Source organism: Vulpes vulpes, chromosome 8 (assembly GCF_048418805.1).
Source record: "Vulpes vulpes isolate BD-2025 chromosome 8, VulVul3, whole genome shotgun sequence".
Classification (NCBI taxonomy): Eukaryota; Metazoa; Chordata; class Mammalia; order Carnivora; family Canidae; genus Vulpes; species Vulpes vulpes.
The window spans coordinates 2,128,842-2,144,799 of record NC_132787.1 but is presented as its reverse complement, the minus strand read 5'-3'; the positions used below and the strand labels follow the sequence as shown (position 1 = coordinate 2,144,799).

Here is a 15,958-nt window from a genome sequence, read left to right as displayed (position 1 = left end):
TATTGGTATCTCCAGGCAGCCCTGGTGGCGCAGTGGTTTAGCGCCGCCTGCAGCCCAGAGTGTGATCCTGGAGACCCAGGATCAAGTCCCGCGTCAGGCTCCCTGCATGGAGCCTGCTTCTCCCTCTGCCTGTCTCTCTCTCTGCCTCTCTCTCTCTCTCTCTGGGTCTCTCATGAATAAATAAATAAAATGTTTAAAAAAAAATTATTGGCATCTCTTAAACCTAAGTACAGTTACAGAAGTCTGGTGTAATTGCTTCTGTACTTTCCTGTTTGAGATAAGTAAAAAGAAGTAGGACAATCTCAGTTCATAACCATTTTAATTCTGTGAGACATCTTGTGAGCTCTGTACCAAATAAAATTGAGGAAGCAATAAGAGAGAGAATTCGCATTTTTGAATATAGAGTCCTCCCTAGCCTAATAAGATGTCTGGGAAGGAAGAAAGAATCAAGTTTATATCTGACTTTGATCAAGACTTAGTGACCAGGCAATGCTTTGGGAAGAACTCCCTGAGGTATTTTACTTTGACATTTATGCAAGAGGTTGTTAATGGGAAGAAATGGCTCTTAAAAGAAAGAGCAGTCTAACCAAGGGTCTTGTTTTGAATCAAGGGACATCACTACTTTTTCACTTATGACCTTGAACTTAGAGCAAGCGGGGTGAATAATAAGAAAGGGAAAGTGCTGTAATTACCCAAAGCTCTCAAGTTTGTGAGACTAGTTGATGGCCCAGAAGTCAGCCCTTCCAAGACGTTACAGACTCCCGTTCATGCATTGGGCCCATAAGAGACATGGCGGCAGGGGGTGGGTAGTTGTACTAAATGCTATTGTAAAATCTCGGCAAACACTTGTGTGTTTCCTGGCCAACTGTTTTAGTGAGGGCAAGATTATTATCATTTTAATTATCTAAGCAAAATTAAGTATACATAGAGTTCATTTGCCTCTCTAGAGATCAGATATATATTCCAAAATAAACACAAGGTTGATTTTTTTTTTTCATGAATTCTGTTTTAGATTCTCTTCTGTGTATAATTGTTTTACCAACATTAGCATATCCTTTAACTTACAAATTTAAACTAGCAGGGAATGTAGACAAACTGATGTTTCCAAAATTCAAACACGGTCTTAAAAATAAACTCGTTGATTGATCTGCATGCATAAATTATTAAGTGCAAAAATGTTCTTAAGTTTGTTTTTGTATTAAAATTGAGGTTTTTCGGGGATCCCTGGGTGGCGCAGCAGTTTGGCGCCTGCCTTTGGCCCAGGGCGCGATCCTGGAGACCCGGGATCGAATCCCACATCAGGCTCCCGGCGCATGGAGCCTGCTTCTCCCTCTGCCTGTGTCTCTGCCTCTCTCTTTCTCTCTGTATGACTATCATAAATAAATAAAATTAAAAAAAATAAAATAAAATTGAGGTTTTTCATATAAAAATGGGGATTCCCAGCTTTTCCAGAAAATTGGAACACTGTCCTGCTCTCAGGCTAGCCAAAGCTAAGTAGCCCCTGCCTCCTTTTATAAATGCCTTACACCATGTAGTTTGCCCCTGAGCTCTACAACATTCTTTTATACTAATTTCTGGCATTTTGGCACCTGTGATCCTGATATTTGTATATGTGTGTAAAATACAGTTCTCAAGTGTTGTGAACACAGACAGTAAATACATTTTTCATTCCATTTTTAACAGTTGCTTTGTATAGATGTCTCTGATTTATTTAACCCATAGCTTGTGAACTCGATAGCCTTAATATTAAAAACAACATTGTAGGGGCACCTGGGTGGCTTAGTCAGTTAAGCATCTTGCCTTTGGTTCAGGTCATGATCTCAGGATCTTGGGGTTGAGTGCCTTGCCCTGCTCTCTGCTCCTCCCTCTCCCTGCCACTCGTGCTCTCTCTCTTTTTCTCTCTCCTCCCTCTCTCAAATAAATAAAATCTTCGAAAACATATAAAATAAACAGCATTGCAGTGAGCCTCCTTGTACATGTCTTTTTAATATGTCCAGTTATATTCTCAGGATAAATTCCTAGAAATTGAATTGTTGGCCCACAGGGTACACATGATTTTAAAGCTCTTAGTGTATAGTTGTGAAGCAACTTTCAGAGTGGTTGTGCTGTTTTAGACTCCGCACCAGCAAAGGAATTGACTTATTCCCCAAAATTTTACCAACACTGAAAGTATTTTTTATTTTAAAATCTTTGCCATTTTGGTGGTGGGAGATGTCCTGTTAATTTTAGTTTCTGGGGCAGCCCAGGTACCTCGGCGGTTTAGTGCCACCTTCAGCCCAGGGTGTGATCCTGGAGACCCAGGATCGAGTCCCACGTCGGGCTTCCTGCATGGAGCCTGCTTCTCCCTCTGCCTGTGTCCGTCCCTCCCTCCCTCTCTCTCTCTCTGTCTCTTGTGAATAAATAAGTAAAATTAGTTTCTGTTCTTTAAGTAATAGCCAATTAATCCACTGTCCTATGTCATACATATTTTTCTCATTTTGTTTGTCTCTGATTTGGGTTTGTGTTTTCCAATGCTAAACTTTGTTAAGTGGCCTTTGATTAGTTCTTTAGAACGAATAAAAAATAGAGATTCCAATTATATTTTTTTCTAGTGTATTTCAGTCTTTAATGCTCAAAATTCATTATGAGATACATAGAGATTTTTTTCTTTAACTCTTAAATTATTAGCTTAGCGGTGTTTATTGAACCATCGGAGAAAATTTTTTAAATCAAATACCAAGAAAACAATTCAGTGCACATTTTCCCACTTTGAATTTAAAGGGGTTTATTTTTTTATAAAAACAACATAGCGGTGACTGTCAAGTCACGAAAGCAAATTGACTTCATGGGCTATCATGCTTCTTTCTGTTAATGATGTCAAGGGAAAGGGAATGACATTACCTTGTCTGTTTTCTCTCTAGAGTATCGAGACCGTTACGATTCAGACCGATACCGTGATGGATATCGGGATGGGTATCGTGATGGTCCACGCCGAGATATGGACCGATACGGAGGCCGGGATCGCTATGATGACCGAGGCAGCCGAGACTATGACAGAGGTCATTACAAAGCACAACTAAGTGAAATTGCTTTCTTTCAAGAACTGCTTTCTTGCCTTTTTTCCTCTGGTGTGATGATCATAATTGGGGATATATTTACAGGCTACGATTCCAGGATAGGCAGTGGCAGAAGAGCATTTGGTAGTGGGTACCGAAGGGATGACGACTACAGAGGAGGCGGGGACCGCTATGAAGACAGATATGACAGGCGAGACGATCGGTCCTGGAGCTCCAGAGATGATTACTCTCGGGATGACTATAGGCGTGATGATAGAGGTAATCATTTTCGTTTGCTTACTAACAGAGCAGACCACTGAAGAAGCTGATTGGAAAATTACCGGTTATGTCTCAAACCCCTTAAGTGGGGTTTTTGGGAGGAGGGGGGTGTTTTTGAAGATTTTATTCATTTGACAGAGCACAGGCAGGGGGAGCAGTCCCGGGACCCTGAGATCACGACCCAAGCCAAAGGCAGACATGTAACCTGTTGAGCCACCCAGCGCCTCCTTAAGTGGGTTTTGAAACAGGATGAATTTACACGTTGTAAAAGGTGTGGCACAGAGTAAAGCAGGAGGAGCACTGAGGAAATAGAGCAAAGCCTGTTTTTTTGTTTTGTTTTAAGATTTTACTTATTTATTCATGGCAGACACAGAGAGGGAGAGGCAGAGACACAGAGGGAGAAGCAGGCTCCACGCAGGGAGCCTGATGCGGGACTCGATCCAGGGTCTCTAAGATCATACCCTGGGCTGAAGGTGGCGCCAAACCACTGAGCCATCGGGGCTACCCAAATCTGGTTTTTCTGAGTTGCTTTAGCATAGAGATTTTTCACTTAAAATTTATTGAATATACAAATGGGCCAAAGGAAAACATTTGCCACAGTCTCCTAGCCAGTGATTGGCACAGCAGAGTTAAAAACCAAGCGATGATGATTTCAGTGCTTTGGCACCACAAGTGATTGATACTCATTAACTAATGGTGAGATGTCAGGCCCCTAAAATGATCTCTCAAAAAGTATCAGTAAATGGCCAAGATTCATGTTCTGACTTCATTAATGTCATCAAAAAAGTAAGATGTCTGGCCCAGATTTTTTCTCTTCAATTATTTTTAGACAGCTTGCCTGGCCTTTTAACATCCCCCCATGTTAGTGCTGACTGTGTGCCAGGGGCTTTTTTTTTTTTTCTTTTTTAAAAAAAAAAAAACTTTCAGTTCATTCTTAAAAGCATTGCTGTTAACTACTTCCTCTATTTCAATGTGTGCAACTTAGAAATACTAACACTGAGCATTTACTCTGCACCATAAGTGAGCTGAGTGTTCTCACAGGTATTATACAGTCTTAAGAATTCTGTCTGGTATAGATAAGATTTTCATTTCCAATTTACTAGAGAGAAAAGTGGAGTCTTGGGTGTGGGCTTTGAGTCTCCTTGACTTATGACCTTTTCCTCTCTCAAACCATTCTTGCCTCCCTTGGTAACTGCATCCCTTATCTTTTTTTTCCCAGTGATCTTGCCCTGGGTTCCCTCTTAAGATCTGCCCTTATTTCCAGAGTCACTGCCATTGTTTATTCTTCATTGCTATATCCACATTACTAACAAATTTCCCTTCCTCCTTCCATCTTCACACTGGCCCAAACTGTCTTTTTGGAACAATGGCTAATTAGATTATTCTGTTCCTAGTCTCTCTGTGGCCTGAAAGGTAGCCTTTTGGGGTTTTGTTTTGTTTTATTTTAAGATTTTATTTATTCATGAGAGATGCAGAGAAAGAGAAAGGCAGAGACACAGAGGGAGAAGCAGGATCCTCACAGGGAGCTCAATATGGGACTCAATCCCAGATGCTGGGGTCATGCCCTGAGCCAAAGGCAGACACTCAATCACTGGGCATCTGCCTTCAGCCCAGGGTGTGATCCTGGTCCCAGGATTGAGTTGCACATCAGATTCCCTCCATGGAGCCTGCTTTTCTCTCTGCCTGTATCTCTGCATCTCTCTCTCTCTCTCTTTCATGAATGAATAAATCTTTTTATATCTTTTTATTTTAAAACAAAAAAAAAAACCCTTATAGAAAATTTAAATTTCGGTAAACCATCCCCTCTTTGCAGATACATTCGTATGTCCTTTAGTAAAAGTTTGCATGGGAATGATAAGCCCCAAATTTGAGCATAGAGGTTATAAGAACACAGCTAGGTGTGTCATCAGGGGAAAGATAATCAGGAGCCTTCAGTGGACTTTTCTAGTGTTTTATTACTTAAGCCAGTGGTTGGTATACCTAAGCTTTATCTTGTTTATCTTTTGTTTTTTTTGTTTTTTTTTTAATTTTTTATTTATTTATGATAGTCACACACAGAGAGAGAGAGAGAGAGGCAGAGACACAGGCGGAGGGAGAAGCAGGCTCCATGCACCGGGAGCCTGACGTGGGATTCGATCCCGGGTCTCCAGGATCGCGCCCTGGGCCAAAGGCAGGCGCCAAACTGCTGCGCCACCCAGGGATCCCATCTTGTTTATCTTTTGTATGTTTGAAATTATTTAGGATAAACACTAATTTTGAGAAATACAATTCCCTTGAAACACTAAGATTTGTCTTAAAATATTCTGACAGTTTGGATCCAAGGAGAAATCAAATTCCTTTAGAGTTTATATTTAGCCGTTTGGTACTGTATGCTTTGCTCCATGAATCATTATGAGATTTAGATTCCACACAGAGCCGAGAGTATAGGAACTAGAGTCTTTCCCATTGTATCGTCACAAGCTCTTCTCAGCCTCCTGAAGTAGTTCATCTTCCAGACCACAAATTTGACCAAGATACTTGCATCCAGTAGTTTATCATAGTTGACCATTTCTTCCTAGTAATAGTAGCTGTGATGACTCACCACGTAAGTCCTCAGTGTGCCCTTCAGTGTAGCACTGCCTCATGGGTGGCGTAGTGGGAAGATTGATTGTCCTTGGTTGTTTAAGCCACCCATTTATTTTCTAATGCTCTCCCTTCTCTACTGGATTGGCTAGGCTGCTACTCTCCCGTGTAGCATTTTGTTTTCTTTTAAGATTTTTATTTACTTGCTTATTCGTGAGAGACACAGAGAGAGGGGGAGAGACATAGGTAGAGAGAGAAGCAGACCCCTCGCGGGCATCCTGATGTAGGACTTGACCCCAGGACCATGGGATCACAACCTGTGCCAAAGATAGATGCTCAACCACATGTCCCCCCATGTGGCATTTTCTAAGAGCTGTCTGGGCATCTGACTTTTGGCCATCAGCTTCTGAGGATTTTGAAAAACTGTTACTTAGAGTTTTATTTAACTTAGGTCCCCCCCAAAGACCCAAACTGAATCTAAAGCCTCGGAGTACTCCTAAGGAAGATGATTCCTCCGCTAGCACCTCCCAGTCCAGTCGAGCGGCCTCTATCTTTGGAGGGGCAAAGCCTGTTGACACAGCTGCTAGAGAGCGAGAAGTAGAAGAGCGGCTGCAGAAGGAGCAGGAGAAGCTGCAGCGCCAGCTGGATGAGCCAAAACTAGAGCGACGGCCTCGAGAGAGGTGAGGCTCTCTTCCGTTATGGATCTCTGATCTGGGAACGAATTGCTTCCTGAAGGACGGGTGTGGTATACATCCCAGGGCACATCTGGGAAATTCATGCAGACGTTATTAGTTGTCACTTAATAGCATCTAGTGTACACAGGCTGGGGCCAGTAGGTGCGCTGCAGTATATGGGACAGTTGAACCCTATGAAGAGTTAGTTGCCTGGTCCTCATGGCTTTTAAAGGGGCTTAATTGGGCTTAACTTCTGACAAATATAAATTGATGATGAATTAATAGAGGAGTAGGCAAATTACGGCCTATTCCTCCCCCCGCCCCAAATCCATTTATTTGAGAAAGAGCACAGAGAGAAGCGGACTGCTGAGCAGGGAGCCGATGCGGGGCTCCATCCCAGGACCCTGGGATCACGACCTGAGCTGAAGACAGACATTTAACCAACTGAGCCACCCAGGTGCCCCAGTCCTGTTCCATATTTTGTAAATAAAATTTATCTGACCCATTAAAAAACTGACCAAATCTTGCTTTAGTATGTGGGGTAAAGCCACCATTATGAGATGAGTGGAAGTGCCTCTATTCGAGTTGCTGGAATAAAGAGAAAATGTTTTTACTTCTATAAAACATAAACTATAAATTATTTTACATTTATTTTTACTCGTGTGTATGTCAGGTATATTATTTAAGGATATTTCAGGATGGTAAAGGAGTCGGTAGTGAAGTGTTTGTTATTAAAAAGTGGCATTGGACCTAATGGGGTAGAAACCTGTAAAATGGCCTAGTTTTAAATGGCTTTTAGAGTTGTGTTACCAGTAAGGGAGGGCTGTAGGTTAGGTAGGAGAATATTCTTCATTCTAGTTGAAGCTTCAAGTGTTTAGAGCCAAAGTGTATTTATGCTTGTAGCTTTCAAATGGTTTGAGAGAAACAAGATGTGCACACCCACCCACAAATACAGCAAGCCTGATAAGTATGAAGTGATGGTTCTTGAGGGGTCAGCATGGGTCCAAAGTGGCCTTCAGTGAGCTGGACATAAGTTGTTTTCTTTTTTTTAATCTCTTTGTACAGACACCCAAGCTGGCGAAGTGAAGAGACTCAGGAACGGGAACGGTCCAGGACAGGAAGTGAGTCATCACAGACTGGGACCTCGGCCACAACTGGCAGAAGTAAGTCAGACCAGGGTGGGTATCACGTGTTATTGCCTCTTTCCATAAATGAGCCATAACCAAATTATGCAGTCACTGTGGGCTATTAAACTCAGTCATGGGGGCTTTATTTCAGTTAGCATAGGTTGAGCAGAATATTACATCTCCTGGTCTGAAAAATCTAAGAAAATGGCATCAGAAGAGACTTGGGCGACCTGTTTATACCTGTTTAAGTATACTCTTCTACTAAAGAGTATACTTGACTGTTAGATTTGTCCCTTCTTTTTGTTTTGACATTCCAGAATTTTCCTTTATTTAGAGCAGCAGAGTCCTACAGCTCTCTTGCCAGCCTTTTTGGATGTCCTGTATGACCAGAGCAATGTCTGGAGCGATGATCTTCTACTCTTGATCTTTCTTTCCTTCCTTCCTTCCTTCCTTCCTTGAATTTATCGATTGGTCACAAACATCTTTAGTGTTTTGGAAACTGAACTATTAAATCATAACACCTCCCTTCCCTTATTGCGAACCAGTGTTTTGTTTTTTAAGTTTCTTCCTCCCACCTCTAAGTTGATTTGTACTTGAGCATTTCAAAGCATGGCTCCAGACTGAGATGATTTGGAAGTTCATCCAAGTGTTGTAGAAGTTTTCTGGAAATTATTCATACTGGAGTAGCCACCCTTTTTAGTAACAGGAAGGTAATGTCTGTGACTAGGTGGAAGTGTGATGGTTGGATTGATTATATACCTCCTGAGGAGGCTGCACTTAAAACGTAGAAAAAATCTGACAAAATAAACATTTAGTTGGTTTTCTGTTTGGTTTTGGTTTTTGTTTTTTTTTTTTTAAGATTTTATTTATTCATGAGACAGAAAGGCAGAGACAGGCCGAGGGAGAAGCAGGCTCCATGCAGGGAGCCCAATGTGGGACTCAATCCCGGGACTCCAGGATCACACCCTGAGCCAGAGGCAAATGCTCAACCACTGAGCCACCCAGACATCCCAAAACTTCTAGTTTTGAGAAGACATTTACTGCCCTTTAAAAAAAAAAAAAAAAAAAAGATGGCCTGTTTTTCCTATATATCACATTGTGTGTGTGTGTGTGTGTGTGTGTGTTGAGCCTCCAACTTGGAGTTAACTCAGTGGATCCTGGGGTTTGAGATTTATCAGAGGTCCTCTTCACACATATACATATTCTCTGGTGTAGACATTTTAACACTGAAAACGTAGCAAGGCTATAATCCTAAAATAAAGAGTACTCATTTCTAGGAACAGTCAGGTGGCTTTTCCTGGAGAGCCATTATTTTTTCTATTTTTCTTGAATCATTAAAACATTTCCTCAAAGTGATCATTAATAGCCACTGATTTAGGGATAATTTCATCTATTGGGAGCCATATCCAGGTCTTTAAGAATAATGAAAAGAGGTCAATTTGGGTGGGGACCATTTTCCATTCTGTTGAGATCCTAATAGATCGTTGCTTTTCCTGATAAGGTAACCTTCCCACTCTGATTTCACAGATGCACGAAGGAGAGAGAGTGAGAAGTCTCTAGAAAATGAAACACCGAATAAGGAGGAAGACTGTCACTCTCCAACTTCTAAGCCACCCAAATCTGAACAGCCTCTGAAGGTAATGCCAGCCCCTCCACCAAAGGAGAATGCTTGGGTGAAGCGAAGTTCTAACCCTCCTGCCCGATCTCAGAGCTCGGACACAGAGCAACAGTCCCCCACGAGGTGAGTCAGCGTGCCAGCGTAACGGTTGCTTAGCTGTAGAATCTCAAACCTTGTGATGTCATGCTGGAAAGTGCCCTGACTGTTGGTCTTACGGAGCGTCTTTTAAGTTCTGCTATCTTGGCTCGCAGCTCCCATTCAGCGCGTGCTGCCGCGGGCTCATTTAAGCCATTGTTCAATTCTCTAGAGTCTTGATAAGTGGTTGGCATCACTTTGGCTACTCAAAATCTGCAGATTGGTATTCAAGACCTGCCACTGCCACCTTCGGCGGCATGGCTTTAGGGGTCAATTACTTCCTTAGGTCTTAGGATTCTCATTTGTAAAATAGAGAGTCCTACTCCCCCTGCAAGATCAGGATGATTCTGCAGGACGGGGTACTTCTACTTGGTGAGTGATCAAGTAGTCGCTTTCATTGTTGTCTTTCCTGTATTTCAGTGTCCTACAACGTTAAGTATATATTTTTGGTTCTCTGTAAAGTTTACTGTTTGGCGAACGATTGGAAGTTCATCTGTTCCTTCCCGAAGACTAGTGAATGTAATTACATGCTTTTCTTCTAGTGGTGGAGGGAAAGCAGTCCCGGCTCAGCCCCCGGAGGAAGGACCAGCAAGGAGAGGTAAGACCAACAGGAAGTCCGTGTTTCACGTAGCCGGAGTCCTCAGTGAAAAGCCTGTAGAGGACTCCAGAAACGACCCCAGTGTCCTCCTGCACCTGTTTTGTGCTCAAGGTTCTTAAGTTACCTACCCCTTTTTTTGCCAGTAGAGGGCAGGAGTGGTCTCTTTGGAGAAAGCACAGCCCTGCCCTTTCCTGGTAGAACATTTCTTTGAAAGGGAAAAAAAAGAATCGGAAGGAAATTCACATGCTCAGTCCAGATTAGAAATGTCACCATCTGTAAGGCCAAGGTCACTACTGAGCGTCACAGTCCTTCATTTCCAGTTTGCTCTTCATGATGGCATCACCCTACCGTGGAACTTTTTAGTGGGTCTTAACTTGGGGTGAGGGGAGCGTGGGAAGAAGGGCTTGGGAGGGAAGTCTGGGTTGGGGTGAGGTTGAGTTTCCCTCGATGCACAGGGGCACGCTTTTCTGCAGCCCAAGGGAAACTAGGAAGGAGACTGGTTCTTTGACCTGCTTTTCATTTGTTCTTGGCATCTCCACTCAAGCAGATGAAAACAAAGTAGATGGGGTGAGTGTCCCAAAAGGCCACAGTGGGAACTCCAGCCGTGGTCCAGGAGACGGAGGGAACAAAGACCACTGGAAGGAGCCGGATAGGTACGCATGTTCTCTCATCACTCACACTCTCACCTGGTGCTACATACGTGTCTTGTAGTTAAGCCGCCCTTGGTCCTCCGAGCACTGCCAGGTCTCCTACTGTAAACAAAGGAAGGTCAACCAGACAGTTAGCGTCCTTCTAAGAATCTAGAAATACAAGTCCACGCAGATAGCAAGGACTGCTGCCTGGAGGTACCTGCGCAGGGCCCTCCCAGTGGCTCGTGGGTGTTGGGACAGTCCCCTCCTAAAGATGTGGTTTTATACTCACACCTCTGTAGGAAAGACGGCAAAAAGGATCAAGACTCCCGATCTGCACCTGAGCCAAAGAAACCTGAAGAAAATCCAGCTTCCGTAAGTGCGGGGTGCTTGCTCGTTTTTTGCCCTTGAGCCCCTTTACGTTTGGGGCTACAAGCAGAGTGGTGGGAAGTCAGGTGCTGCTGCTTGTTGGGAGAGCACACACAGCCTAGTGTTCCCCGCACGTCTCCTCCCCTCTCTGGGGTGAAAGGTGGTGTAAGGGCCTGTGGGCCTCTGACCTGCTCTCCCAGGGGAAATGCTAAGAAAGCCAGTGGGTGTGGCCTGGGCTGGCCCCTCCTTTTTGCCCAAGTAGCAGTATCCTGTTTCTTGGTTTGGGATGTGAGAATTCAAGGCCTTAGAGATTTTCTCACTCTTGTCCCTTCCAGAAGTTCAGTTCTGCAAGCAAGTATGCTGCTCTCTCCATTGACGGTGAAGATGAGAACGAGGGAGAAGATTACACCGAATAGACCTCTGCATCCTGTGCTTTCTCCTAGTCTCTCCACCCTGGAACATTCGAGAGCAAATCAAACCTCTATCCAGACAAGACAATAAAACTCACCATCTCCTGGAGACCTTTCTTAACTTTTTTTTTAAAAAAACAAAAAACAAAAAACAGTGAAATGAATTTCTTTTGCATGCTGCTGCAGCCTTTAAAGTATTGAACTAACTGGAGCATCGCCATTGTAGCCAGAGAGAAAGAGACGTACAGCTTTTAACAGAAAAGTTGTGCATTTTTCCGACACATGCAGTTGCTGTGTGATTAGTGCCTGGGGGCCTCCATTTAGCGGTGGGCCGAGTCTGGAATGTGGGGGCAGGGCAGGCTTGAGGAAGAGGGAGGGGCTACCTCCCGATTCTCACTGGTTCTCACTGGTCCTCATTGGTCCTCACTGGTTCTCACTATCCTAGTGCGGCGTGCGGGAATTCTCAGGCGTCCCCTGAATACATTTTCCATCCTTGGAAAGGTAGGTTTAGTCTCTGAAGTGGTTGTAGTCTCCAGGAGGCTGGCTGCCCCCCCTGATTTAACTCTGAGTTCCTGGGGGAATTTCTTCACTTTTACCCCGGGGGGTGCTTGACAGTCTGTAGGCCGCTGAAGGACAGGGCTGCGTGGTGACCAAAATGAGCGGGAAATCGTGGTTTAAAAAGAGGCGCTGGGGAAGTGAGAAGTATCTTGCACCAGTGATGGGGGGAATGCCGTGACCTCCAGTGACCCCTGGGGCAGGAAGCACTTTGGGGTCTGGGGGTCCCCAAGTCTTCTGTACATCCCGGTTTTGCCGTCTCTCAGACACTGTCCTCCTGAAAGTTCACACACACCCGTATTCTGTTGAAATCTTGAAGCTTTAAAAAACGTAGACTCTCGCCCCGGGCTTCCGATCCTCGTGCTCTTTGCCGTCACCCCCCAGAAGCAGCTTCGGTTGAAATCCCCCGATCCAGGCGGTCTCTGCGCCCCGGAGCAAGGCGAGCACGGAGTCGCTGCTCCTCCAGCAGGTCAGGGCTGCCTCGCGGCTCTCGCGGCTCTCGAGCCTTCCCTCCTCCCACACCTCGGGACTCCGGACTCCAGGACTCCAGGACTCCAGGACTCCAGGACTCCTGGTCAGAGGTGGGAGGGAGGGCGGGTTGTGAGCCGTCCGACCACCTCCATGGGGCTTTTTGGTTTTGTTCTGACGAGGTTTCTCTCCACTCGAGTCCCACACAGTGTGCGGTTGGGGGGCTGTGGGGGCTTGGAGGGGTTTTTGAAGCTTCCCTTGAGAGAACAAATGATGGGGAGAACCTAACCAGGGCCTGGTTTGTGCTGCAACACAGTAGCTTCACTTGCCTGCTTTTACGTGCACCTTTGTACTGTCTGCTCAGGAGCCGGCGTTCTGAGGGGTGACCCCCCCCCCCCCACCTCGTTGGCAAGCCCCCTGCCATCGGTCCTGCCCGGCCCCTGCCATCGGTCCTGTGCGGCGAGTGGGGTGGGGGTCTGCAGCAGAGCTAAGGAATCCTTTACCCCGTGGACAGAAAAGACTTACCAGGTGGAGGGACTTTAAATAATTGGCTTCGATTGCCCGGTAGCCAGGAAGTGGCTTTTAGAGATACCCAAGGCTGAAAGGGTTTGGTTGGTTGGGGTATTTTTTTGGTTTTTTGAACCATTGAAAAGGTAGGTTTTGCCCTCTTCAGGTCTATTTCCAAATGGTTGTATCCAAAAAAAACTGGTTTTTTTCCCACTCCCCACCTGTTCCCCTGTTGCCACAGAAGCAGGGGCCCTGTCCCGCTCCCTAATACGTGTAAAATTTGTACAAAATATCTTCTATGAAAATGATTTGTAATCTGTAGACTCAATACCTGGGAGATGTCTTGAGATGTAAAATCCCATCCTCTGGGTTGTGGGGTTTTTTGTTTTCTCCAAATAAATCTGATCTTTAAAGTTCACCTTAATGCTGAAATTCTTTGGACCGTATACCTGTGCCTTTCTGTGGCTCCCGGCACTCAGGTCTGCGGGTGCGGGGGTGGGTTCCGGGGGGCCCGTGTTTGGGGCTCTGAGAAGGCGAATTTGCATCCGCTCCTGCCAGCGCTTCTGCCCGGTGCTAACCTTCAACGTGGCCTTCCCGGACTCCGCTTCCTGCTTCGTGGCCGGGAGGCCGGGCCGCGACCTGTGGCCCGCGGGGCTCCTCGGCCGGTTGGCCCCGAGGCCCTTTCCCCTTCGTTATTTTTTTAATCTGAGCTTGATCACTGCCGCAGGAAGTCGGCCTGTTGCGGTTTTTTGAGAGAAAGGGGGGAGGGGAGAACCTCAAGCAGGCTCCGCAGCCAGCGCAGAGCCCACGGGACCCCGCGACCTGGGCCAGCCGGGCGCCCCCTTCCTAGCTCAGGCGGGACCTCCCCAGGGGCAGGAAGGCGGACGCCCGGAAGGAACCTGGGGGGCCCGGAGCCCAGGGACCCCCGTCCAGAACTGGGAGGAAGATGGGGGGCCGTGCAGACACCCGGGAGCCCAGCCGCCAAGGGCCCCCGGCCCCCACGCGGGCCCCACGCGGGCCTTCGTTCGGACCCGTGGCTGCGCCGAGTGGCTGAGGCGGGCCAGCTGCGGGGCTCCGCGGCGGGGGCAGGGGGGGCGGGGGGGCGGGCGCGGGCAGGCCCGGTGGAGCGCAGGTGCCCTGGCGGCCCGGCCTCGTGTGACATCCCCCGAGCGCTGCAGCAGGAGCCCGGGATCGGGGCGCCCGGGGAGGGTCGCTTCCAGGGTGCCTGGGCCCCACAGGCCTGGACCCGGGGGGACGGGGAGGCCCGGGGGGCGGCGGCGGCTCCCAGCATCCGGGCCCAGGAGGGGGCGAGCTCCACGGCTGCCCCTGTCTGCCTCGACTGCCCTCACCCAGCAGGAGCCCGAGGAGGCGACCCCCCAGCACCCGAGCCCCACCCGGTGCTCCCCGCAGCGCCAGCCCGGCCGAGCACTCGGCGTGGGGTGACCGCAGGCCCCGCAGCTTGGGCTCCCGCCGGGCCTCCCACCCGGCGCCTGCCCCTCACCTTCCTCAGCTGCCCTCCGGCCCGGCCCGGCCCTGCCCTCAGTCTGAGCTGAAGTCCGGCCGCCATCTGGGGAGCCCCCAGTTCCTGGGAACCTCACGAGTCCCCCGCAGGGGCAACACCGCCGGCCTGAGTGGGAGGCTTAGCCCTGCCCACGGCCCGGGCCCAGCCTCGCCCCTGCCCCCTTTAAGGATGAAGACCTGGGGCGCCGCCTGGCTCAGAAGAGCCTGGGACACTTGATCTAAGGGTCGTGAGTTCAAGACCCACGCTGGCTGCAGCGACTGCTCAAATAAATAACAACCTTATTTAAAAAAGCAAACAAGCTTAGAACTGACCTACCCCCTTGGCAGGGCTCCCGGGCTCCTCGTCAAAGACCCTAATGGCATCTGGGAAGGCCGAGGTTCTAGAAGAGCAGCTATAAAGGGGCGCTCGGCTGGCTCAGTCGGTGAAGCGTCCGACTCTTGATCTCAGAGGTGAGTCCAGGCCCCAAACTGGACTCCACATTGGGCCTGGAGTCTACTTAAGAAGAAAATTTTTTTTTCTTAATTTAAAAACAAAAGAACTAACTATAGACTCAAAAAAAAACAAGCAAATTTTCACATCCTGTGTATCTGGATTACATAATCAAATCTTTCCCCAAATACCCAGAATGACCCTCAGCCCTGCCCCCTGGCCACTAGCCTCTCATCCCCGTGGCCTTCCTTGGGGCTTCCCCAAACCCCTGCCTGTCCCCCCCTCCCAGTGCCTCCCCACCTGTGTCCTCCCCCACCCCGCCCCCACCCTCCTTCCAGTGGTTCCCGCAGCTCCGACCCCGCTCTGACCCCAACCCCACTCTGACCCCGAGACCCAGGCCCTCTAGACCTACTGGACACCAACCCAGCCACGAGCAGTAAGATCTAGGCTCCCCAGTCCCACCCACAACCCCCCCTCCGGTTCCAAATGCCAGTCTCTGAGGGACCCACGCTGTCACCATCTCCCCCCAGCCGCCAGACTGGAATCAGAACCAGGTTGGAATCGGACCCTTTGCCAAAGGCCAGGGAAGCATAGAGGCGACCCAGTTGAGAGCTGAGACAGGGAGGGACAATGGCCTTGGAGCTGGTGACACTGGCTGCTTTGGCAGGCCCTGGACATTGAGCCCTGGGCACCGGCTTCTCAGAACCCACACCCCCCACACGCCGGTTTCCAGCACGGGAGATCCAGTGGGGAGGGGGAGGGGCAGGGGCAGGACGTGCTCAACACTAGGGACCCATGTGGAATCTGAGAATGGGAGAAGATGCAGAGTTTCTAGAAAGACCTCCGTCCCTTCCTTCCAGCTTCCCCTCCAGGGAGACCCAAATCACGCCAGGGCCCATGGGATGCTCCCTGGCACTGGGTCCCCACGCTGCACAGGAACGGGGGTCAGTGCCGAGGGGACGCGTCCCTGAGCCCGTCCCTGAGCCCTGAGGACGGCTTTCTGTGCGCTCAGGAGGGAGGGAGGGAGGGCCAGCGCCAGCT

At 48.1% G+C, this 15,958-nt stretch overlaps 1 protein-coding gene across 4 annotated transcripts in view; it reads left to right on the top strand.

Moving 5' to 3' along the window:
• Positions 1 to 13,384, top strand: part of EIF4B (eukaryotic translation initiation factor 4B) — a 31,392-nt gene extending 18,008 nt beyond the window's left edge. The window contains exons 7-15 of one of the 4 annotated variants that reach the window (XM_072765211.1): positions 2,901 to 3,038; positions 3,141 to 3,314; positions 6,328 to 6,556; positions 7,616 to 7,713; positions 9,205 to 9,418; positions 9,973 to 10,028; positions 10,576 to 10,681; positions 10,960 to 11,032; positions 11,362 to 13,384. In XM_072765211.1, coding sequence (XP_072621312.1) covers positions 2,901 to 3,038; positions 3,141 to 3,314; positions 6,328 to 6,556; positions 7,616 to 7,713; positions 9,205 to 9,418; positions 9,973 to 10,028; positions 10,576 to 10,681; positions 10,960 to 11,032; positions 11,362 to 11,442 — 1,169 coding nt within the window. In that variant the 3' untranslated portion in view covers positions 11,443 to 13,384. Of the gene's footprint in view, positions 1 to 2,900; positions 3,039 to 3,140; positions 3,315 to 6,327; positions 6,557 to 7,615; positions 7,729 to 9,204; positions 9,419 to 9,972; positions 10,029 to 10,572; positions 10,682 to 10,959; positions 11,033 to 11,361 lie in introns of all 4 variants that reach the window. The other 3 variants (XM_072765210.1, XM_072765209.1, XM_072765208.1) reach the window with 3 other exon arrangements.
• The last annotated feature ends 2,574 nt before the right edge of the window (positions 13,385 to 15,958 follow it).